At 36.6% G+C, this 26,384-nt stretch overlaps 1 protein-coding gene across 10 annotated transcripts in view; it reads left to right on the top strand.

The window, feature by feature from the left end:
* Window positions 1-26,384, top strand: part of HERC1 (HECT and RLD domain containing E3 ubiquitin protein ligase family member 1) — a 183,175-nt gene that overhangs the window by 61,707 nt on the left and 95,084 nt on the right. For all 10 annotated transcript variants that reach the window (XM_087428259.1, XM_087428299.1, XM_087428280.1 and 7 more), the window contains exons 11-22: window positions 2,890-3,024; window positions 3,560-3,725; window positions 8,072-8,197; window positions 9,176-9,397; window positions 12,628-12,780; window positions 12,909-13,041; window positions 14,406-14,597; window positions 16,901-17,122; window positions 19,524-19,697; window positions 22,725-22,839; window positions 22,928-23,048; window positions 25,088-25,259. In XM_087428259.1, coding sequence (XP_087284385.1) covers window positions 2,890-3,024; window positions 3,560-3,725; window positions 8,072-8,197; window positions 9,176-9,397; window positions 12,628-12,780; window positions 12,909-13,041; window positions 14,406-14,597; window positions 16,901-17,122; window positions 19,524-19,697; window positions 22,725-22,839; window positions 22,928-23,048; window positions 25,088-25,259 — 1,931 coding nt within the window. The remainder of the gene's footprint in view (window positions 1-2,889; window positions 3,025-3,559; window positions 3,726-8,071; window positions 8,198-9,175; window positions 9,398-12,627; window positions 12,781-12,908; window positions 13,042-14,405; window positions 14,598-16,900; window positions 17,123-19,523; window positions 19,698-22,724; window positions 22,840-22,927; window positions 23,049-25,087; window positions 25,260-26,384) is intronic.

Below are 26,384 nucleotides of genomic sequence, written 5' to 3'. Positions count from 1 at the left end.
GTGCTTGATGTTGTCCCAGAGGTCCCTTAGACTGTCCTCACTCTTTTTAATTCTTTTTTCTTTTGTCTGTTCAGCTTGGGTGATTTCTTCTAGTCTTTCGTCCAGCTCAGAGATCCATTCTTCTGTATCCTCTACTTTGCTTTTGAGTCCCTCTAGTGAATTTTTCATTTCCAGTATTGTATTCTTCATTTCTGATTGGTTCTTTTTTATATCTTCCATTTCTTTGTTGACATTCTCACTGAGTTCATCCATTCTTCTCCCAAGATCAGTGAGCATCCTTAACACTCTTTGTTTGAACTCTCTGTCAGGTAGGTTGCTCATTTCTGTTTCGCTTAGTTCCTTTTCTGGGGTTTTGTCCTGTTCCCTTACTTGCTACGTATTCCTTTACCTCCTCATTTTGCCTCTTTCCCTGTGCTTGTGTCTATGTATTAGGTAGGTCAGCTACGTCTTCTGCTCTTGGGGAGGTGACCTTATATAAGTGATGCCTTAGGAGGCCTGGCAGTGTGCTTCCCTCTCCTCTCCAGTTGCAGATGTTCCAGGAGTGACCCCTGTGTGGGCTGCGTGTGTCCTTCTGTTGTGGCGGGGTTGTTCTTCCCGTATGTGCCCAGGGAGGCTGAGCTGTGCCCCTGGCCAGCTGTTGTAATGCTCAGCTGCATGTAGTTGTTGTGGGCCCTTCAGTCTCTTTATCGGGTGTGGGGAGCCCCAGCACAGTTGGCTGCAAGGTCTAATAGCACATTCCTGTTGCTGTATTTCTATTAAGTGAGTAGACCCCCAGCATGACAGGTTGTTAGGCTCAGGGGCTTACAATTGCTATAAGCCTCTAGCCTTTAGGTCCCTTGTCAGCTCTCTGAGGATTGCAGCCTGGTGGGGCTGGCCTCAGGCATGGGAGCACCCAGTTGTTTCAAGCTTTGGAAGGTGGAGTCAACCTCCTATGTGGCTCTTTGAGAAGCACAAGTCTTCTGCAGCTGACAAGCCCCACCGCCCACAGGTCCACACACCCAGTCAACACAGTCCTGCCCCGTGCGTGTGCCCTGACCTCCTGAAGTGCACCCAGTCTCTCCAAGGCGGGAGCCCCACACTCTCCACCCACTCATTGCCCACACCCGCCATACAGAGGTGGACCCAGTTGCCAGGCTGTGGAGAATCCAAACAGCTCCCTTAGCAGGACCACAAGTTGCCCGAGGGCTTGTTGTTTTGTGGGCTGCCTGCCCTGGCTGAGCTGGATTAAATCCGTGCTCTAGTGGGTGGGGCAGACCCTGGGCTTGCAGGCCCCAGGAAGAACTCCAATGGCATCTGCCAACCTCTGTATCAGCACGCCCACACCAAGTCACAACAATGGCCGCCACCAATGTCCTAGTCCCTGGAGAGGTCTCACCTCTCACTGAGATGCACTCAGAGCCTATCAGGTGAGTCTGTTTTCCCCAAAGGACCTTTCTTTCTGCTGATTTTAGGTTGCTTTCTGAAACGGGTGCGTTTGTGCGTGGGCCCATTAAGAGCCGGTTTTAATTTCTTTGTGCACCAGCTTTTCTGGGGGTACTCCCCAATGTTTTAGGAGCAGCAAAGTCAGGTATTATGCCACTTGTCTCGATTGTGCTGGGTCCAAAAAATGCCTATAGTGGGCATGGTCCCCGGCTCAGGGCCCCACTCCTCCAGGGAGGGCTGCATACCTTTGGGTTGCTCCCGTGCGGCCGTGAAGCACTGTGGCTTGTGAAGGTGGCATTTTTTCTCTTCAGAAGGGAATTTCTGTCTCTTCCACCTCAGTTAGGATTGTCGTTTGTTGCAGGGGGTTCCTGTTATCCAGTTTTCAGTTCTCTCTCGGGTAATTTTTCCAAGAGTAGTTGTAAATTGGCTGTGTCCATGGGAGGAGGTGAGTTCAGAGTCTGCCTATGCCTCCATCTTGACTTCTCTCAAGATATTTTCTTAATGTAGGTGTCTTCTAAACATTTTGAATTCCTTCTCTGTCTCCAGGTACTGATTTTAAAAATTGATTATCTGCATATCAAGAGGAAGTTAAAATAATCAAAATCAGAACTAGGCTTTATTGATTTAAACAGTTGACTAGCCTCAGTGCCCTTTATCTGGTTGGTTTTTTGGAAAAAAGCAGTGGTCATACTTTAAAATGAAGGAAGTTAATTTTTGCAGCAATTTGGCTTTTTCCTAAAGTAATAACCGTTTCTTTTCAGATAATCAGGTAGGCGATTTTTAGCCAATATTAGGAGATTGAATTTTAAGGAATTTTGGGATTGTTTCAGATATTTTCAGATAGATATGGGCTAATTTAGAACTTAGAATGTGTTTTATTTGCATTCTAGACCTTGATTCAGGTGAGGTTTATTATGACATTCTAACCAATTAAAAACATTTATAGATAATTACCCTTTGAAACAAAAGCCAAAAATATAATAAATTGAATATAAATAATTTGCTATTAGTATTAAATCTGTAATTTCCCACTTTATATGTAGATAGATAGTTCCCCAGATCTTGAAAATCTTCACAGGAGTTTTTAGGAGTTTTCCTTTTAATAGATTTCAGTATATCACTCTGTAGAGTCAGACTGTTTTTCTTAATTTGAAATATAGACCCTTAGAACCAGAAGGAGCTATAGCAGATCTTGTGGCTCAGCCCTCTGCCTTCAGGTGAGTGAATATCCAAACCTTCCAAAACAGGTGGTAGTTATAAATTTTCTTCTTGAATAACTCTAGGGATGGCAAATGCTTGGTTTTCCTCAGTTGCTAAAATGAAGGGTTTTATCACCTTCATAGTCAAGAAGGTCAATGTATCTTGTTGAAATCTTTCAGCTTTAGTAGTGGATTAATTTTTGTTTTTGATCATGTATAAAAATTTCATGTTAAGGCTGTATCATGATTGTCTGATGCTTTTTTCTAGACAAGTTGTTGCATGGCACAGACCTTATTGTGTAGATCTTGAAGAGAGTACCTTCTCACACCTGCGTTCTTTTCTTGAGAGATACTGTGATAAAATAAACAGTGAGATTCCCCCACTCCCTTTCCCTTCATCAAGGTATGTTATATATATGTCTATTTGTGTGTGTGCGTGTGTGCACGTCTATTAATTTCTCGTTTTGAGTTTTACCTTATGATTCTTTCCTATACGTTTTTCCCATCAATTGTATGAAACTTCTTGATAATCTAAAAAAGAGCTAAACTTAGCTACTTATTAAAAATAACCTTTAGGAAAAGTTATCCCTAATTTCACGAGTCATATTTTATTTATTTATTCATTTTTTGGTGAGGAAGATTCTGAGCTAAGATCTGTTGCTAATCTTCCTCTATTTTGTATGTGAGTCACCACCACAGTTTGGTTTGACAAGTGGTGTAGGTCTGTGCCTGGGATCTGAACCCGTGAACCCGGGCTGCTGAAGTGCACCTCGCTGGACTTAACCACTACACCATGGGGCTGGCCCCTCGAATCATGTCTTAAAACTTACTATTGGTCATAATGTGACAAAAGTTTTAAAGAGAAAAAATGTTATCAAAACTGCATATCAGATGCTGTTTTATGTTCCAGAAGTTCACAGCAGTTTATTTGGTTTCAGGGAACACCACAATTTCCTTAAGCTGTGCCTGAAGCTGCTTTCAAATCACCTTGCTCTTGCACTTGCGGGAGGCGTAGCTACCAGCATTCTTGGGAGACAGGCAGGTCCACTTCGAAATTTGCTCTTCAGGTTGATGGACTCAACGGTCCCAGATGAAATCCAAGAGGTAAGAGTATAGGACTCATGAATCTGTATCTCAAGCCACATCTTTCCCTGAGGCTGTAGCTCGTAAATTCAACTGTGTATTGGAAAACTTCAATTGGATGTTCTTTCCCTCCCTCCTATTTTCCTGGTGGGAGTAAATGTTTTTAGTTAACTCATCCTTTAAGACAAAGGTCAGATGTCATCTCTGAGAAACCTTTCACTCCCTGTTCTCCTGCTAGGTAAGGTTTCTCTTGTATATGTTCTCATCGTATCACATTGTATTGTAGTTGTCTATTTACAAACATGTCTGTCTTTTCCACCAGAAGATGAATTTCTGAGGACAGGGAGCCAGTTTTATTTTTTGTTATGGTAAAATACATGTAACATAAAATTTACCATCCTAACCATTTTGAGTGTACAGTTCAGTGGTATTAAATACATTCATAATGTTGTACAACCATCACCAGCATCCATCTCCATAACTCTTTTCATCTTATAAAATTGAAAATCTATTCCCATTAAACAAAAACTCCTCATTCTCCCCTCCCTCCAGCCCCTGGCAACCACCATTCTGCTTTCTGTCTTTATAATTTTGACACTCTGCATCATGTAAGTGGAATCATACACTGTTTGTCTTTTTATGACTGGCTTATTTTACTCAGCATAATGTGATCAAGGTTCACCTATGTTGTAGCATATCAGAATTTCCTTCCTTTTTAAGACTGAATAATCTTCTGTTGTATGTATATACCACATTTTGCTCATCCACTCATCCATCATCTCTATGACCTTGGATTAGGCAACGGTTTCTTAGATATGACACCCAAAGCACAAAAAAACAAAGAAAAAAGAGATAAATTGAACTTCATCAAAATTAAAAACATTTACGCTTCAAAGGACATTATTAAGAAAATGAAAATTCAACTCATAGAATGGGAAGAATATTTGTAAACCATTTATATAATAATCTAGTTTCCAGAATACATAAAGGATTCTTACAACTCAACAATAAAAAAGACAAATAACCCAATTTAAAAAATGAGCAAGGGCCAGCCCCGTGGCTTAGCGGTTAAGTGCGCGTGCTCCACTGCTGGCGGCCCGGGTTCGGATCCCAGGCGCGCACCGACGCACTGCTTCTCCCCATGCTGAGACCGTGTCCCACGTACAACAACTAGAAGGATGTGCAGCTATGACATACAACTGTCTACTGGGGCTTTGGGGGGAAAAAAATAAATAAATAAAATTATGAAAAAAAAAATGAGCAAAAAGATCACTGGACATGTCTCCAAAGAAGATATACATATGGCCAATAAGCATGTGAAAAAATGCTCAACATCATTAGGGAAATGCAAATCCAAACCCCAGTTAAATACTGCTTACCCACTAAAGGGCTGTAATCAAAAAGACTGACAATAGCAAGTGTTGGTGAGGAGGTAGAGAAATTGGAACCCTCATACATTGCTGGTGGGAATGTAAAATGATGCGGCTGCTATGGCAAAAAAGATAATTCCTTAGTTAAACATAGAGTTACCATATAATGCAGCGATTCCACACCTAGGTCTCTACCCAAGAGAATTGAAAACATATGTCCCTACAAAAGCTTGTACATGAATATTCATAGCAGTATTATTCATAATAGCCAAAAAGTGGAAACAAACAATGTCTGTCAACTGATGAATGGATGAACAACATGTAGTATGTCCATATAGTGTAATATTCATCCATAAAAAGGAATGAGGTACTAATACGTGCTACAACATGACTGAACCTTGTAAACATTATGCTAAGTGAAAGAAGCCAGACACAAAAGGCCACATATAGTATGATTCCATATATATGAAATGTGCAAAGTAGGCAAATCCACAGAGACAGAAAGCAGATTAGTTGGTTGTCAGGGGTTTGGAGGAGGAAGAGATGGGGAGTGACTGCTAATGGGCACAAAGTTTCTTTTTGGGGTGATGAAAATGTTCTAAAATTAGATAGTGATGATGGTTGCACAACTCTTGAATATACTAAAGACCACTGAATTTTATACTTTCAAAAGGTGAATTTTATAACATGTGAATTATATGTGAATAAAAAAAAGCAAAAAAGATAACAGTGATTTTTCAACTAAAGGAACATATCCTTGGAATGTCTGTAGAAAGGGTATTAACCTGATGGTGAATGGGAACTTTGAGGATTTAATATTTATCGGGAATGAGGTAGTGTAGTATTCTCTTTTATTTTGGATTTATTTATTTTTATTGAAATATAGTTGACATACAGTATTGTATTAGTTGCAGGTGTACTCGTGTAATATTTTAAAAAGGTTGAAAAGTACTGGAATAAGATAAGGAGAGTAAACTTAAAAAAAGTTATCTTTAGAATTCTTTGTTTTCCTTGGTAGCTGCTCCATCTTAGGAGAGTCCTTAGGAGTTGGATTTTCCCAGGATGTGTATAGGACTGTTTCTATTGAGGGCTATTTCTCTTCCTCTTTCCTTATCCCTGAAATTTCTAGTAATTTATTTGTTTGCAGCAAACACTGTTGCTGCTGTTTTTTGTGTTTCTTTCTTTCTTAATGCTTTATATTGAACCAATTGTAAACTTATGGAAAGGTTGCATAAATAATAGAATTTTCGTGCATAAATAATAGAATAGAAAGCTCTCACCCAGCTTTCCCTAATGTTAGTGTCTTACACAACCATAGTACAATTATCAAAATAAAAAATTAACATTGGTTTAATACTGTTAAACTACACACATTTTTAGAAATTTTATGTTTTCCACCAATGTCCTTGTTCTTTTGCAGGGTTCTATTTAGGATCCCATATTGCATTTAATTGTTATTTCTCCTTCATCTCCTGCACTCTGGAACAATTCCTCATTCTTTCCTTATCTTTCATGACCTGGACACTTCATGAGTACTTGTCAGTTATTTTATTGAATATCTCTTTATTATTTTCTCATGATTGGCCTGAGGTTATGCATTTTTGACAAGAATACCACAGAAATGATGATGTGTCTTGAGGACCTCATATCATGGGGTTCATGATACTGATGTGTCTTATTACTAGAGATTTTGACCATGATCACTTGGTTAAGGTGGTGTCTTCTGGGTTTCTACATCCATCAGTAGCTTCTGAGAGTAGATAGAAAATACATTCTTTGAGAATATGCTCACACTTAAATAGTTTGCAAATTGAGTATCTTCATGAAAAGTTGAGGCATAGAATTTTAAATTGGAAATCATTTTCCCATAAGAATTGTGAAGTCATCGTCTTCTAGCTTTCAGTGTTGTTACTTAGAAAATCAGTGCTATTCAATTTTGATCCTTTGTATGGAAATCAGTTTCTCTTTCTGGATTTGATAACAAGTTCTACTTGTCCTTTGTGTTCTCACATTTCAAAATGATATGAACTAACGTGGGTCTGATTTTATCCACTGTGGTGTATACTTGGTTGGACTCTTTTAATTTGGAAACTCATAGCTTTCAGTTTTAAGAAATTATCTTGAAATGTATTGTTGATTTCCTCTTCATTGTTTTCTGTCTCTCTGGAACTCCTTATTTTTGGGATATTAGACATCCTGGACCAGTCCTCTTAATTTTCTTGTGTTTTCTTTCTTGTTTTCCATCTTTTTTCCCTCTGCTTTATGAGAAATTTAATTTTATATTCTAATCCTTCTATTGAGTTTTTTAATTTCTTGTATCATATTTTTAATTTATAAGGGCTCTTTTCTTAATCTTTGAATATTTTTTTCTGGTCCAACACCTTAATTTTACTGATAACGAAGCTATGATCCAGAGAAGTTATGAGGCCTAAGATAATGCAGCTATTCTGTATGCGGTTCCTGCTACCTGGACCTTTGTCTGACTAAGTCCGGCTCATTTTTTAATCTTAACCCAAATGCCTAATCCTCAAGGAGACCTTCCATGAGTGCATAGGCTGTGTTAATTGCCTTTGTGTGTGTGCTCACTGAAGTTTGCACTTCCTTTTACTTTCCCTTTGTGACTTCTTTCACACTTATAATTACTTGCTCACGATTTCTCTTTCCCACTAGACTATATGCTCATGAAAGCAGGGCTTTTGTCTGTCTTGTTTATTTCTGCATCCACAGCATTTGGCAAAGAACCTTACGAGGCCCAGTACAGTAGACTCAACACTAAATATTTGTTGGGTGGTGATTAGCTATTTAATGGCAAATCCAAAATATGTGTTCCAGTCTTGTTAAAGACGTCTAAAGAAGGACTTTGCATGCTTTCTATTTTCACATGCCACCTTCTTTAGACTTCCATGATCCAAATAGTCAGTGAATTTATTTTTCATGTGTTTCTATTAAAAAGATAAGAACCAGGCCAATAAATCTACTTTTCTTTTTTGATGTCAGGTGGTAATTGAAACTCTGTCAGTGGGAGCAACCATGCTATTACCTCCATTACGAGAACGTATGGAATTACTTCATTCTCTTTTACCCCAAGGACCTGATAGATGGGAAAGCTTATCTAAAGGACAGGTGAGCCTTTGCATGGTATCTAAGTAAAACAGTAATATCACACACAAAAATAGACTGAGAGGGAAATAAAGCTAATCAGTTGTCATGTGTTTATGAAGAATAATACTTAACTTGATGGATCTAGTAAATCCTAGTATTTAATGTTTTCTGCTGGAAGAGCTCCCAAATTTCTAATGAAGGTGAAGCAAGTGATAATTTATTAAATGATTTGGGGCTAATTATTAAAATTATGACTGATCTTTCCAGTGTTGCTTACACTGTCAAACTAGAGGCCCTTTCGTTTATTTGTAGTATGCTGAGTTGAAATCAAAGGCATACACTACTGTTGGTTACATGGCCAGAACTTTGTTTGAAATTGCTTATATACAAAGTAAAAGAAGATGACTGTTATGAAAAAGTATTTGATGACATGACTATGCTTATTCTTTCCGTTTTTAATATCTTATATACATTAAAGTAAGTACATTTTGCTCAACCAAGTAGAACAATCAATTGTAGAGTTATAGATTTGAGGGAAAAAGTGGGACTCACTGGCAATATAATATCCACAGATGCCTTCCAATGAGTATTTTGCATTAGTTTGGATTTCAAGTGATTTATCTTAAACATTAGAATAAATAGTTTCATTGGTAATTCTGTAAAAGAATATGTATAGTATAGTTTATCTGTGGACATTTTTCTTTACTTACAGTGCTATAAAATCATTATGCGGAGTATGCCATTTTAGCTTAGAGTTTTAAGTATTATAGTAAAGGATGGAATAAAACACTAAAAGTTACATTTTCCCAAATAGTAATAATAGGATAGTTCTTTTAATTACACATTTCCTAAAAGATTATTGTTTATGAGGATATTAAGAGGATCGGTTAGTATCTTTAGTACACTTTTTTTTTCTAGGATCCTTTTTTTCTTTTCTAGTGCAATTTAAGCTAATTATTTATTTGTTCCTATTTCATCGATGGAAACATTTTTCTTTAGAGAATGCAACTGGATATCATTCTAACAAGTTTGCAAGATCATACCCATGTAGCCTCCTTGCTTGGCTATAGTGCACCCTCTGATGCTGCTGATCTCTCTTCTGTGTGTACTGGCTATGGAAATCTGTCGGATCAACCTTATGGCACCCAGAGCTGCCATCCAGATACCCATCTGGCTGAAATTTTGATGAAGACTCTCTTAAGAAATTTAGGATTTTATACAGTAAGTTCCTCTTTTTCTTTGTAGTAAAAAAAGAATAGAGCTTGGAGTTTTTTTCGAAGGGGTTAGGGACCGCTTCAGGTCAAGATATTTTGACATTTAAACACTTATGTGATAAATAAAACTCTAGACTCTACTCCGCCAAAGGGAAAAAACATGTCAGATCTTCTGAAATATTGTGGGTGCCAAATGACTTGTAATTGAGAGTTCCAGAGATTTCCAGAGATTTGTTTCAGAATTTTACCGGATTTTTCTGATGTTAATGCACAATAATAAACAGATAAAAATGGTCATTTTACAAGAGAAGAATAATGAAGAAGGGATTAACCTTACCAGATATAATCTTATAATTAAACAATGTGGGTGGTACTAAGAATAGGCTGGTCAATAGGAGAGAAGACAATAGACACAATAGATTTCCCTGTGTTGGGATGCCATTAATTCTCTGCTGTTTCTTAGATTCATCTCTTTTTTTCTTTCCGTTTCTGTGGGTTCTAGCTCAGGCCATCATGACCTAATGCTAATAGCAGTGTTGTAGCTGTTGTCACTGTTGCTATCTCTTCTCAGCATCTCACTGCTGGAATAACCTTGTTGTATTAAATAACCTCATTGTATTAAATTAAAACCCCTCAGACCCTTCATCATTTGGCTTACACACCGTTCTCATCTGAGCTCACGCATATAGTACACCTATCTTCTGCTCGCTCTTTCTGTCTACCAATCGGTGACTTCTTTAAGACTTGACTATTCTAGGAAGCCTTGCCCAAATAACCCCATCTAACCATGTAATTATAACTGCAAACCCTTCAGCAATTTTTAGAGTCAAAGTGTACTGTGCGACTTAACTTCGAATTCTTTGTGCATCATTTCATATTATTTCCTACACCTCTTCAGGGTCGGGTCTATATATTCTTTTTCTTCTGTATAAGTCTTAGTGTTCTGTTCTGCCTACATTAAAAGGTTATTGACTAAAGAAGAGTGACAGTTGTTTCTATAGAATTATTTTCTTTCAGATTTAAGAATGTAAATTTGGGCCGGCTCCGTGGCTTAGCGGTTGGGTGCGTGCGCTCCACTGCTGGTGGCCCGGGTTCGGATGCCGGGTGCGCACCGATGCACCACTTCCCCGGCCGTGCTGAGGCCACGTCCCAAATACAGCAACTAGAAGGATGTGCAACTATGACATACAACTATCTACTGGGGCTTTGGGGAAAAAAAGGAGGAGGATTGGCAATAGATGTTAGCTCGGAGCCGGTCTTCCTCAGCAAAAAGAGAGGAGGATTGGCATGGATGTTAGCTCAGGGCTGATCTTTCTCACAAAAAAAAAAAAAAAAGAATGTAAATTCGATCTGATGTTTGGCTGCAAATGGAATGGGAACAATGTTATGGTATATCCATTTATTATTGACCGAAAAATTTTTCCCAAGTTATAAGGATCATTGCTGCTGCATTAAAGTAGTACCTTTCTTATGTTATTAGGGCTGAGGTAGTTGTGTATATTATATGGAAATGGAAATAAAATATTGCTTTTGGGCCCAAATCATAAATTATTGTTTTTTTCTGTTGTGATTTAAACCAAATTTGTCATGTTCTAAGATTTTAAAATAATGGTGCTTGTCTTAGTCTCTTTGGGCTATTATAACAGAATACTATAGACTGGGCAGCTTATAAACAACACAAATTTATTTCCCACAATTATGGAGGCATGAAGTCCAAGATCAAGTTGCTGGCAGATTCAGTGGTACCCACTTCTTGGTTCATAGGTGGCTGTCTTCTTGCTGTGTCCTCACACAAGGGAGCTCTCTGGGTTCTCTTTTGTAAGGGCACTGATGCCATTCATGAGGGCATAATGATCCCCCTCATGACCTAATCACTTCCCAAAGGCCCCACCTCCAAATACCACCACATTGGGGGTTAGGTTTCAACACATGATTTTGAGGGGACAGCAACATTCTATCTCTAGCAGTGCTTATTTGGCAGCTTATACTGGTGGTTATATAGCAAGGGCCTTAAAATGTTCTGAGACTCTCTCTTGCATACTGTAAACACAGACTATATTTTATGTATAAAGATATTGATCACATCATTGTTTATAAAAGTAAAAATTGGAAATAACTGCAATATCTACAAATAGGGGAATGGTTAAATAAATTATGGTATATATGCTCACTGGAATATTATATGACTTAAATTTTGTATACACATGGTTTATGAAAACATAGAAAATATTTGTGAATCTGTTAGAAAAGAGAAGACTAAAAATAGAATATGCAGTATTATGAAAAAAAGTCACAAAAAATCAGGAAAGAAATACACCAAAAAATATTATTAGTGACTTTCTTTTAGGCGCTTGGCTAAATGGTGATTTTAACTTTTTTTAATACAGTTTTGGTATTTTATAAATTTTTTACACTGAGCATTTCTTTTTTAAAAAATATTTTTAACTTGAAATAATTGAAAACTTACACAAGAGTTACAAGAATCATTCAAAGAACTGCCCTGTACTCTTCAGTCAAATTTGCTTTATCTATCTCTCTCCCCCTCTCTCTCTCCCTCTCTCTCTCCCTCTCTCTCATTCTAAATCATGTGAGAGTAAGTTGCAGATGTCATGCTGGCTATTCCTAAGCACTAAGCATGTGTTTCTTAAGAAGGACATTTTCTTACATAAGAACAGAACAGTTATTGAAATCAGGAAATTTAACATTGATACAGAACTATTATCTAATATACAGTCCATATTCAGGTTTCTACAGTTATCCCAATAATGTCCTTTATAGTGACCTCACCTCCCGCTCAAATCCAAGATCACACATTGTATTTAGTTGTCATGTCTCTTTGGTCCACTCCTCTTATAATCAGAAACAAATTTAATGTCTAAGAATTGTGTTCTTAGAAATTCACAAGCGTGTGAAAATAAAACCTTTACATAGGAGGTCTGGAAAGCAATAGCATTAAAATGTTGAAATATGTTGTCTTTGGGTATTATACCGTTCTTTTTCTTGTTTTCTGTATTTTCAAAGTTTCTGTGGTGAAACGTATTACTTTTTTTTAATGGAAAAACAAATTGCAATTGCTTGATAAATCTCACCACGTAGTAGCCAACAACATAGCAAAGATTTGAAGACTGATAACAGGAGAAAGAAGACAGTGGCTTCTTACATCAGAATCATTATGGTAGGACATTACTTTCATTTTCAAACACCTCAAATATAATCTTCATCTATGTATCATTTTAGGATCAAGCATTTGGAGAGCTAGAAAAGAATAGTGATAAATTTCTGCTTGGAACATCATCTTCGGAGAACAGTCAGCCTGCTCATCTTCATGAACTGCTCTGTTCTCTACAGAAACAGCTGCTGGCATTTTGCCATATCAATAACATTAGTGAGGTATGTGATTCTTTGTCTTTCTTGGTGATCTCTCACGGACCTCGAAACTCAGATAATTTAGGTAAGCCATGATAATTTTTGTACCTTGAATCTTTTGAAGTAGTAATTTAGGAACTTTTTTCCTTCAGAACTCAAGCAGTGTGGCATTGCTTCATAAACATCTACAGCTCTTGTTGCCTCATGCCACAGATATTTATTCACGTTCTGCAAATTTGCTCAAAGAAAGTCCTTGGAATGGCAGCGTTGGAGAAAAATTAAGAGGTTTGTTTGATACTGGATTTTGAATTTAATCAGTGGTTGTAAAGCAAGAGTCCTTAGCCTTTGCAAAGCCTTAAGAGGGCCTGAAACCTCTGAGGGGAATAGGAATGATCTTGAATCTCCTTCCTATTAAAGATCCCTTTAATCTTGGGTTAGGGGTGATGGTAATAGTGATTGATCTGATTAATCTTAAAAGATGCTAATTGACATGGCACAGGCCTAATTTAAAGGCATTGGATGATATATACTCAAAAAGATTAATTTTAAATGGCATAAAGTGGGATTTTTATCTACTATTTCTTTACCTTCAGCATTTGGCAGTGTTGTTCTTTCCTTCTTGAAATGCTTTCTTTTCTCTGGCTTCAATAGTCACAATCCTGTTTTTACTCATATCTCTCTGACTACTCTTTTTCAGTTGATTCCTAGAAGCTTCTCTTCCTTGGACATGCCCTTTAATGTTTAGGATCCTCTGAATTTTGCCCTCAACCTCTTTTCTCCCTGAATGATCTTATCTGGTTCCTTTGTCTTTAACCACCATGTGTGTGTTGACTCCAATATCTGCATGTAGCTGAGAACTCCTTTTTTGCACTAGAGCCTTTCTCTGGTTACCTACTGGGTGTCTTTTCTTGGTTGTCCCAAAGGTAACTGAAATTCAATATATCTGTCCAAAACCAACTCATCTCTGAAGTTCCCCCACTGAAAAAAGAAAGAAAGAAGCTGAGAAACTAAGATCATTGCTTACTAGATTACCTCCATTTTGTTGTTCCACAGGCATCTAAAATTTAATCCATTCAAACTAAACTCATCTCTGAATGGTTCTCCCTGCCCCAAAATACAATGAAATATTAAAACAAAATTGATTTAATACCAGTATTACTTTATTATCTGTCAAAAGACAGATGATTTGAGGTGATCTTAATTTTTAAAAATGTAAATTTCGTTTAAAAGACTTAAAAGGCTTCACTCAATAGAATGTAAGCACCACGAGACAGGAATTTTTAGCTCTTTGTTCATGACTATCCCTTTCACCTAGAACAGTGCCTGGTATGCTCTAGGTACTTAGTAAATATTTCTTGAGTCAATCTAAAAATGAGGATAAAGTTTTGAATGAGAAATTCATAATACCTTTTAAAGAAAGCAGCTATAGTCCTTTGAATTTGTTGGCATGAGAATATGCATACTTTCCCACAGTGTCTGTTGGTGGCACTTTCTGAAAGTGAATAAATACTAATAGTACACCAGCTACCAGGTAGGTGTTCAAAAAGAGTTATTGAATTAGTGTAGGCTAATATAGTATTTCTTAGATTTTTTTCCCCTTAAGTTTGATTGAAACAGTTGATCTCTATTGAATTTCTTACCCTTCATAGATGTGATATACGTCTCAGCTGCAGGCAGTATGCTCTGCCAGATTGTTAACTCCCTCCTGTTACTCCCTGTGTCGGTGGCTCGGCCTTTGTTGAGTTATCTCCTCGACTTGTTGCCACCTCTTGATTGCCTTAATAGACTCCTGCCAGCTGCTTCTCTTTTAGAAGACCAAGAGTTACAGTGGCCTCTTCATGGTAAGTAAAGATAGTAAAAGAGCGAATGATGCTTTTGAGTAAAGTTGCTCTTGCATGCTTCAGGTAAATCATGTCTGACACCTGGGTGTTTTATGTAATCAAAAAGGTAAGGTTACCTTCTGAGAGGTTATAGTCTAAAATGGGCAACTAACATGGAAAAACTTAAAGTTGCTCATACATACTGTCATGAATAGGGTCTTTATATGGTCATCAAGTGTGAATAATATATTTCATTGATTCTAAGACTTTTTCAAATTTTGAAGTGGTTGAAATTGGGACACATACTACAATGGATGATAGGAAAGCATTGTTTCATAATTCAGTCAGCAGCATAATGACACATTTTACAATCAATGGATTGATTTGATTAAGAAGTTTTATTTCTTAAATACAAAGATTTTTAGTTTTAAATCTCTATTTGATGGTAAAATATTTTGTATTTTGGTTGAATATGTAGATAACTGATGGAATGTAAAAGATGAAAATTGGGAACCTATCTTGTGTTTTTCTTTTTTAAATACTTTATAGTAAATAGTATTCTGATTTTAGGCATGATACTTGAATTCACTTTTTTTTGTTGTTGTTGAGGTATAATTGACATATAACATTATATTAGTTTCAGGTGTATAATATAATGATTTGATATTTGTATACACTGCAAGATGATCACCACAATAAGTCTAGTTTCTCCCTGTCACCATACAAAGTTACAAAATATGCAAAACAATATTATATTAATTTATAAAATGTTGATTCTGTTCACTTGAATATAGCTTAAAATATCATATCTAGAAAACATCAATGTGTCTTTCCATTGAAGTCTTATCTATCCTAAGGCTATCAGAGGAGTTCATTACTGAAAAAATCTTAAAAACCTTTCAAGTTTAAGTGAGGCCACATGTTTTGTTTGAAAGAATCCTGGACTAAGGCATAAAAAGATCTAGATTTTAGTCTTGGCTCTGCTAGTAACTTGGCTGTATGATCTTGGGCAGGTCCGTTATAACTTCTTAAAGCCTTGGTTTCTTCTCTTGAAAAGATTGGAGTTGGACAAGATGACTTGAGGGCCTGTCCTACTTTAACATTATATGGTTCTGTGACAGCTGGATTTAGATGAAAACAAGTGTCAAGGTTACAACTATGTCAGGATGTTGATTAGGCTTTATGTGGAGCTATTCCAGGCTTACTCTTGCTTTTCTAAAGCATCTCAGAACTTGCTAGGATTCACTTTGTTTGTATTAGGTGGGTTAGGTGTCATTTTATTTTGGATTTCTGCATCTGTATTCATAAATGATATTTTTCTATAATTTTCCCTTTTCCTGCTATCCTTACGTCATTTTTACTACCACAGTTAAACTGATGTCATAGCATCAGTTTGGAATCTTCCCTTGTTTTCTTTTTCTCCTTAGTAATTTGTGTAAGATAAGGGTTATCTCTTCTTAAAGGTTTAGAAGACTTTATCTATAAAACTATCTGGCCGTGGTGTTTTTTGTAAATAGACTTTGGCTATTAATTTTGTTTCTTTAGTGGTTATTGTTCTCTTCCAGCTTTCTGTTTCTTCTCAAATGCATTTTTGAGATCGATACTTTTCCAGAAAATGTCATTTTGTTGATTTTCAAATTTATTGACATAAAATTGTTCGTAATGTTCACTTATGGTTTTTTAAAATCTCTAGTGTATCAATGGTTACATTCTCTTTTTTCTTAATTTTTGAATTTATGCCATCTTTTTTTTTTGGATTAATTTTATTAGTGGTTTGTCTTCAAATAACCAGTTTTTGGATTTGTTGATCTTCTGTTTTTCTTTAGCGATTTCATTGATATCTGTTCTTATCTTTATGACTAGGTGTAGTTGTTGTTGTTGTTTTTAAAGTGAAGAACTTTTAAAAACACGTGTACAATAAGAAAGCATGGGTCTGCATCTTAGTACAAGACAATTCTGAATTCAGACTGTGTCATTTTACTAGAGCAACTCTTGTATTGATTTTAGAGGGATGAGCTGTCTCAGGTACTCTTATGGTGAATCCAATCTGGGTAATGAAGAGTAGGTATAGAAACCCTTGGGATAATTCTGTCGTATACTGTTTTACTGTTTATCTTAAAATTAGTAACTTTACAAAGGAGATTTTTATTTGATAGCATAACTCATCTGAATATATTTTAAATTAGCCTAGTAAAGAGAATATATACAGAATAATTTGTTTTCATTGTAAAATTATTTTGTGTCAATGTCTTATTGCAGTGCAATAGAAGTGAGAAATCTTGAATACCAGGTAAAGACACACTTACTAATGATTTTGTCTTCAGGAGGGCCTGAACTGATCGAGCCTGCTGGTGTGCCATTACCTCAGCCAGCCCAGTCCTGGGTGTGGCTTGTGGATCTGGAAAGAACAATTGCTCTGCTTATTGGACGGTGTCTTGGTGGCATGCTTCAGGGCTCGCCTGTGTCTCCAGAGGAACAAGACACTGCATATTGGATGAAAACACCACTTTTTAGTGACGGTGTAGAAATGGACACCCCTCAGTTAGGTAATATGTTTCTTAGCAACATTTAAAATACATGCTTGGGGCCGGCCCCGTGGCTTAGCGGTTAGGTGCGTGCGCTCCGCTGCTGGTGGCCGGGGTTCGGATCCCGGGCGCGCATTGACGCACCGCTTCTCCGGCCATGCTGAGGCCACGTCCCACATACAGCAACTAGAAGGATGTGCAGCTATGACATACAACTATCTACTGGGGCTTTGGGGGAAAAAATAAATAAATAAAATTATAAAATACATGCTTGTGTTTTACCTCTGTTAGAGAGTTCTCTTGTTCTGGGTTTGCTGAATAGAGAACTGATAGAAAACAAATGCAGCGTAGCAGGGTAAGGGATCTGAGACTGTAACTTGGAGCCCTCAGAAAAACAGTTAAATCCTGCAGTATTGTGTAGTGAAAAGAGCCCCTAAATTAGGAGAGTATAGGTCTGGTCCCACTCTGTCATTATTTATCTCTTGTTTTGGGCAGGTCATCTAACTCATAAAAATGAGAAAATGCTTGATTACTTGTGTTCTGGGGCTTGGAGGTTATGAAACTGCTTCATAGAATGTAAAACTCTGTAAGGTTACTCACCACTACTTACAAGTGCTCAGTTTTCAAACACCTCTCAGATGTGAGTGGCAGTCCCTTCTCCTCCCAGCCTGTTCTGTTTTTATGCTGATATTACCTTGTGTGATTTCTCATTTTTTTCTCCTCATTTTTGGTGCTTTTGGGGTTTCCCTTTCCTGCCTCATCTCTCATTTGTCTACTTTGCTGGTAGGCTAGCTCTCAGACTGTCTGAACAGGAGGATTTCTCCAGTTCCTGAACAGATTATCTAGTTGTTTTATCTAGGATTGGTCCTTTAATGTCCCTGGGCTTCTAATTTTGATCCATAAAATAATGAGTTAGATTAGAAAGTTAGATTAGATAGATAGGTCTTATTAGATCTAAAATTCATTGTTTTTCTTTTAAGAAAAAGAGACTCAGAGTGTCCAAGAAGGAAAATCTGAGAAATCTCAATCTAAGAGAATCTCAATCAAGCGGGAATACAAAAAAATAGAAACCAAGACAAAAATCATGGAAAGATTTTGCTTTGAGGTTGGAGGGTTGGAGAGTAGGAGTGAGGAGAGCTGTTCAAGAGTTTTCTCCTTTTCCAAATGGGAATGTATATTCATCATTTCATATGAACCAGAAAGCTAGTCTCACCATGGTTGATGAATGCTAGACTGGTACTTATGATACATTTGTATCAAAAAAAGTAAAATCTTGGTTTTTCAAGGGATATGTAACATCATAAAGATGGTTCTAGCGCTGTCAGTGTTTAACTCTGATAGTCTCAAAATGTCCTCTTGAGGACAAAAGTATCTATATCTCTACCTTCCTCATATTTCTGTTATGTTTACTTTACTCAGCTAACTGCCCTTTCGTGTAAATGAAATCAATTTCAATTTTAATATCTTTTTGTTTTTAAATTATAAAATCATAAAAATGTTACATTTTATGTTTAAATACTTGCATATATTAGGAAAAGTGTATTGTCCTTTGCAAAATTGTAAATATATGATAATTCAATTGTATTATGGATTGAATTGACTTTTGGTATTAGCCCAAGAATTTGACTGTTTATTAGAGAATTGTTTTGTTTGTTTTTTAAACCTTTTTTTTTTTTTTTTTTTTAGATTTTTATTTTATTTTTTCCCCCCAAAGCCCCAGTGGATAGTTGTGTGTCGTAGCTGCACATCCTTCTAGTTGCTGTATGTGGGACTCGGCCTCAGGATGAACGGAGAAGTGGTGCCTCGATGCGCACCCGGGATCTGAACCTGGGCCACCAGCATCGCAGTGCGCGCACTTAACCACCAAGCCACAGGGCCGGCCCTGTTTGTTTTTTAAATGGAAAATGAATTCTGAATGCCAAATTCAATGTCCCATTGAAAAGTTAGGAACCACCTAAACAAATGTAAATATCAATTCAGAAATTTTTCAGGGCGTCTTTGATCTCTCTTGAATCATACTTAACTGATCATTTTCCCTTAAGTCTAGAAAAAATTATTGTCTAGTGTCTTTCCCAATGGTCCCATGTTTCTCAACAGGATATCATTCCATTTTGAACAAGAGAGTCTTTGTTACACAAGACTGTGCTGCGTGTGTAGGACATAGCTTCCCTGGCCCCTGCCTACCAGAATGCCAGAACTTCTCCCTGGAGTGTTAGTTTGGTCACACATCTTTCTGGAGGGGATGGAAAGGGTGATACTACCTCCAACTGAGAAACATTAAAGGACTTTACCTTTGTAGCATCTATGCGAAATGGTTTGAAGTGTGTCATTTCATATGCATTAAATAAATGTGATAAGATTTTATTTGTAACACCAAAATCTATGAGGTTTAAAATTGATAACTTGAATGACTTTTTTTTAGATAAATGTATGAGTTGCCTATTAGAAGTAGCTCTGTCGGGAAATGAAGAACAGAAGCCTTTTGATTACAAATTGCGACCTGAAATTGCTGTCTATGTAGACTTGGCATTGGGTTGTTCAAAAGAGCCTGCACGAAGCCTTTGGATCAGCATGCAGGATTATGCTATTAGTAAAGGTAAGATGAAGAGGATAAAGGAGGTGAATATGTAGATACCTCATAATACTGACTAATATATATGTAATATATATAAATAGAAAATCACAGCGATTACCCTATTTAAAAAAAAAAAGATACTTTACAAATAACATTTTAAAAAAATGTTGTTTTCTTCTTTGTGGAAAATACCCTAGGTATTTTTTTTATATATTTTTTAATATTTTTATTTATCCCACTTGAAGCAAACCCACTGTGGGAAAATTGAGATTTATATAAAAGATAAATCCAGAGGCAATCATTTTGCTGAAAGATTCCATGCAATGTAAATGGATCTAGTATAAGAGTCTGTTTAACAAATCTCTTCCCTTTGTAAGGCCTCCTATAAGAACTGAAAGGATGTGTGTGTAGGAGTCTAAGCTCTAGGCCTGGTCATTTTCCTCCTGTAAAACATTTGCCTGCTTTAGAGGGCTGGTGAAGATATCAATTTGAAATAAGGTGTACTATTATTAAGTACAGTAGTGAAATGCTATGTATGTAGTGATATTTCAGTTTCTAATATTATTTGATTAATAAAATTAATTTTATGTACAAGTTTCTAAAGGATATACCTGATTTCTTTTTAGCTCCCATGTTTTCCCTTTTAACAATGACCTAGGTTGTTCAGAGGCACGTGTCTCTAGTCCTTCTCTCTTATTTTTTCTTATCGTGTCTTTAGTTTCCTCCCATTTCTCTGGGTTTTCCTACTTCTGTGATAAAAATGGTAAAAGTAAATACATTTTCACCTTTTATTTTGTATAATAAAAATGAAATGAAATACATATTATTCAGATCTTTATAACACCAGTGAGATGGTACCTTTGAAAGTTTGATCTCCTCCAGTTTATGATTCATTTATTTATTCATTCTACTGTGTTAACTCCCACCAGAGGTAGAAAAGTATGGTAATGGAAGAGAAAAAAAGTTTACTTTCTGAGTTGTATTTTCTGATATTCTCAGATTTTGCATCATTTGCTTGAAATGTGCAGTGAGGTTTTCTTTTATATCATATTATCACTTGTTACATTGCAGTGAGAATTTTTAAAAACTAAATATAAACATAAGGTGAATAAAAACTCATTGTGTGGCTTCATTTGCTGAGTTGCTTATACACTGTAGCCTCGAGTTTCTACCTGAGTAGTGGAAACATTCTGTAGTGCTTGGTATGAAATGACCATAACTTTAGTAAGGGTGTTTTAAAAGAACCCACTGCTTTAAAAATTGCATAGAGGATAATCCCTGCTAAATTTGAAACACAACAAAGGGTATTACTTTAGTTTGCTTTTTAAATTGAATATTAGCCTCCTTGAAATGGGGTCCTGTTTGATTTTAAGTCAGAGCAGTTCTCAGAATAGCAAGCAGTTCCTTGGAAACAGATGATCTCTCAAGAACCTGATGTGGAAAAATTTTTTATGTAATATAAACTGTCATTTTGTGATTCTCTGTGGGCTGTAAGATTTTCTTAAAATCCGGCATGTTTATATTGTCAGTTTTTTCAACAGTAAAATAGATAAGTCTGAGCTTAATTTTTTACCTAAGCATACAGAAATGACTGGAAAACCAAGATATAAAAAGTTTATCTCTTGAGATAGAAATTTTAAGAAGGGATTAAGAGCAAATGAAGTTAACTTGGGGCTTAATATTTTCCAAGGGTGTTTTTGTTTATTTGGTTTTGTTTTTAAGTGGCACCATAAATCTGTCAAATTAACAGAGTCTAGCAGACATTCTGGGAGTGGAGTAGGTAATAAACCTCCCATCCCCGTTTGGAATCTACTGAATGTACTGCATTTTTAAAGTACAGTACATACTGGTTTGCTAACATGGAATTAAAGAAAGCACCTGACTAGTTCTCATCATCTAACGCTGTGATTTGGGTTTTCAACTGCATGTACTCTGTCCAAATGTTTTGTTTTATACCCACTTAAGTGTACATTTATTCACCATATCTACTTTCATAGCTGCAAATACCAGATACATACACACTTGACTAGTTTACCCCATACATCTCTCCCCTAGGATGTCTAAGAGACAGTGTTGAAAACCAGACTCCTGATTCCAGCTCCCTTTCCCCCAAGTGTTCTTACTGTGGTCTTCGTCTCTCAGTAAATGCCAACCACATTCTAAGTACATTTATAGTCAACCTTGACTTCTCTCATATTCTCACATCTGACCCATCAATAAATCCTATCAACTCTACTTTCAAAATACATACTGAATCTGACCACTTCTTGCTATCTCCACTGCTACTACTTTGGTCTGAGCCACTGTTGTTTCTCACCTGAATTACTGCAATAATTACTTCTGCTGTTCTGTCCCTGTAGTAAATTCTCCACTCATCAGTCAGAGTGAGCCTTTTAAAACACAAGTCAAATCATGTTATATCTCTGTTCACAGCCTTCTAACGATGCTTCCTCTTTCCCTCAGAGGAAAACCTAGAGGACTTGAAATGGCCTGCAAGGCTGTATGTGAGCTAGTCCCCAGCCAGCTTTCTAATGTCTCCTACCACTCTCGTGCATGCATACTTTGCTGCAGCCACACTGGCCTCCTTGAACCTAACTCAGACCCTCTACACTAGTTTTTTCTGAGGGGACACTGTTTGTATGTGGCTTCTTCCTCTACTTCATTCTAGATCTCTGCTCAACTGTAGCCTTATCAGAGACCTTCCCAAACCAGCCTATATAGAATAGTAACCCCATACAGTACAGTACTTCTTGTTCTCCTTATTCTATGTAATTTTTCTCCATAGCACTTATCTGTCATATTGTTTTTATTTATTGTCTCCCCCACCTTCCAACTATAATTTAAGCTCTGTGACGTCTGGGACTTAGTTTTGTTCACTGCTGTATCCCTAGCACACAGAACAGTATGTGGGATCTAGTAAGTGCATTTGTTAAATAACCGTTTAAGAAAATGATAAAATTCAGCTGTAGAATTACTAAAGCTATTAAAATTACCTCTGAACTATTTTCTCAGCCCTCTTAAATGTCAATGCATCATTTTTATTTTCAGATTGGGACAGTGCAACTTTAAGTAATGAGTCACTCTTGGACACTGTGTCTAGATTTGTTCTTGCAGCACTCCTGAAACACACAAGTTTACTTAGTCAAGCATGTGGAGAAAGCCGGCAAGTAACTTAAAACTATCCTCAGACAAATATTTGCTCTTATGATGTTAAAAATTAGGTAACTTTTCTATTTTGCTTCTTTATTTAGATATCAGCCTGGTAAAAGCTTATCAGAAGTGTACCGTTGTGTGTACAAAGTTCGAAGTCGTTTACTTGCTTGCAAGAACCTTGAACTTATTCAGACCAGGTCATCATCACGAGACAGATGGGTAAAGTTGGAAATCAGTTAATTTCTATGTTTTTCTTTTTTTATTTTATTTATTTATTTATTTTCCCCCCAAAGCCCCAGTAGATAGTGGTATGTCATAGTTGCACATCCTTCTAGTTGCTGTATGTGGGACGCGGCCTCAGCGTGGCCAGAGAAGCGGTGCGTTGGTGCGCGCCTGGGATCCGAACCCGGGCTGCCAGCAGCGGAGCGCACACACTTAACCGCTAAGCCACGGGGCCAGCCCCAATTTCTATGTTTTTCTGCGAGCTGTGAGAGATAGCTCCATATCAGTTTATGTAAGGAAAAGATGGACCTTGATTATTGTAGGTATTCAATAAATGTTTAATAGTTCCTTTTCTAGTGAAAAAATTGGATGAGTAAAAGATTTGGGGTTTATTTAACCCCACATTTATCAAGTGTGATATGGCTACCGAGAAAGTTTATATATTTTTAGGCTATATAAGTACTAATAACAAATTGAATTGTACAAATCCTATGAAATATTATTCCTTTGTGCTAATCAGACCACATTTGAATTATGCTTTTTGGGGTGCCATAATTTATGAGGGACATTAACGGACTACCTTGGACTGGTGAAGGGTTGGAAATCATCTTATACAAGAACTGGAAAGTGTCAAAAATGTCACATAGAGAAGTGAAAACAAAGGAGAGTCACATAATAGTTGCCTTAAAAATACTTAAAGAGCTTCCATGTAGGAGAGGAAATAAACAGGTTCCTTGTTGTTCCAGAGGGCACAGGTAGGACCAAAGGATAACAATTGAAAGGAGAATCATTGTTAGCTGAATATAAGGAAAAAAGCCATCTAATGATTAGAGTTGTCCACCACTGGAGGTAAAGATTGAAACCTTTTATTAAGGATGTTTCAGAAGTATTTCTTGCCACAAAAATGAGTTGATTTCTAAAGTACTTGGTAATCCTGATAATATGATCCTATAATTATAAGCCTAGATAATACATCAACTTCAGAAGTGCTTACTTTGAAAATTCATACATTAGATGCTTTGTACTCCATTATTTAGATCTTAGATTTTAAAAACCAAACTCTATCTCTATATTTGTATTATAGTACTCTTTTGGCATGCACTGATTTAATATTTGTGGATCTCATTGTTTGTTAGTGACCTTGAAAGTCCATGAAATGTATTAATTTGCCATTTTGTTAAGGCTCAAATGTGAAACTCATATATTATGGAGATAAATGACGTATGTATTATGTGAGTCCATGTCTGTGAAATTCTTAAGTTATTTACTGGCAGTGAATCACAAAGTCACTTTTATTATGCATCTGAGGATATCATTAAAATTTTTCGTTTGTGCTTTATACTGAAGTTTGTGGGGGAAATGATATACTGTTAAGGTATTTATGACTCTCTTGTCACCTGTTGTAAGGACTCTTTCCTCTAGATAACTGCTAGGAGCATAACCACTGTGGGAAATAAAATTAACATTGTCCTTACCAGATTTCTAATTTTTGGTTTCTTCAGGGGCAAAGTAAAGAAAAAAATTTGAAACAATACTGTTAGTATAATTGAAATTTGCTAAGAGAGTAGAACATAAATGTTCTCACCAAAAAAAAAAGTAAAAAAAAATACTGTTTTTGATTGGAATTATTAAACGTTTGTACAGAGTAATAATGACATACACAACTTGAGGGAGATTGAATGGAATCAAAATTCATGTTCTTTAATTACCTTTTGTGTTTGGTGTCATACCTACTCATTTTAAGTTGCAGCTCTGTAGGAGTTTACAGCTGAATAGCATTTAAATATGAGTCAATTTATAGCATGACATTTTAATCAAAATACTGAGAAAGAGAGAGCATATAGATGTCTCTGTATATGTTTTGTGTACATACATTCTTTCTAATCTTTCAGATTTATCCAGTATATCTTTTGGGTTTTGTAGTAAAATTCAAGTGTTTTTATTGATACTAGCAATATTTCCCGTGATAAAAAAGTCAAAGTTTTAATGAAGTTTTTGAAAAATATATTCAGTGTAGCTCTCATCATTTCTTTAAGATATCAGAAAACCAAGACTCTGCAGATGTTGATCCTCAGGAACATTCGTTTACCCGGACCATTGATGAAGAAGCTGAAATGGAAGAACAGGCTGAGCGAGACCGGGAAGAGGGGCATCCGGAGCCGGAGGATGAGGAGGAAGAACGGGAACATGAAGTGATGACGGCTGGAAGTGAGTACAGTCTTCTTACTTTAAAGAGCACACCCTGGCATTCTTTTTTGGTAGGGGAACTGATTAGAGCAGAAAAAGGCAAAAGTTTCTCCACAGTTTTTCTAAAAGGATCTGATATTCTACTGGTGATCTGAATTTACATTAGCTAACGTTTCAGCTCTTATAACTATGCTAGTTCTGTTCTGAAGCTATCGGACTGCATACTTTGGGCTGAAAAGCTCTGGAAGCAGGTTTTTGGAACCAGTACCTCTTCCACTGGGTCTCATGCATGAAATGACGCCCATGAGTCATGGGATAAGGTCATTCAAAGTATGTCCTCTGGGGGTAACACGTTGTCCATCGGCCTGGTCAACCTCTGTGTGGTGAGGAAGAGAACCCCTTTCTATGCATATTAGGAGAGCCCAATTATTTTCCATATGTAGAACTTTTAAAATTATAAATTTTACCCACTGGCTACACTGCCTTTTTCAGTAGGGAGCAAGAATATACATGAGAATATTACTGGCTGGGTGAATAACACTTTTCATATTAAGGCTACAGATAGTTTTTAAAGGTAATCATTTAGATGTTTAAAGAGAACTATCAAAGCTTTTTAAACATTTGTTGGTATCTGAGTGATTTGGCTATCTCAAGTTAAAGTGTGTATTCACTTTGTAGCCTAAAACATTATGACCAGCTATGCATTTGGTATTGTGATTGTATATAACAATCAATTTGACGCTTACTTTATTATCAATTTACTTGTGTTCTGTGTACTTCCAAAAATGATTTTGAGGTGGCTCAAAACAAGACCAAAAACCATTAAAACAAAAGGAGAAAGATAAAGTCCAAATGGAGAAAAGGCAATTGGAGCTGGGAAGGGAGAATAATTATATTTTAAAAACTTAGGCTGAGAGAACTTTTGCAGTTGAACTTAGAGCTTAGTTTAGAAATTCCTGAAAGCGGGGGACAAAGGGGAAAACAGTGACACAGTATAACCCTCAATTATAGTAAAAGAAAGCATGATAGTCATCTGGGGAGTAATAATGTTTAAACTAGCTACAGTTTTTGAGCACCTATTATATGCTGGGCGCTGGTCAAATGCTTCACATAGATTAACTCATAATCCTTGCAACAGTCTAATGA

This window comes from Ceratotherium simum, chromosome 3 (assembly GCF_057802395.1).
Source record: "Ceratotherium simum simum isolate JZ-2026a chromosome 3, ASM5780239v1, whole genome shotgun sequence".
NCBI lineage: Eukaryota > Metazoa > Chordata > Mammalia > Perissodactyla > Rhinocerotidae > Ceratotherium > Ceratotherium simum.
Note: the sequence above shows the minus strand (reverse complement) of the source record. Positions and strands in the feature narration are given on the sequence as shown.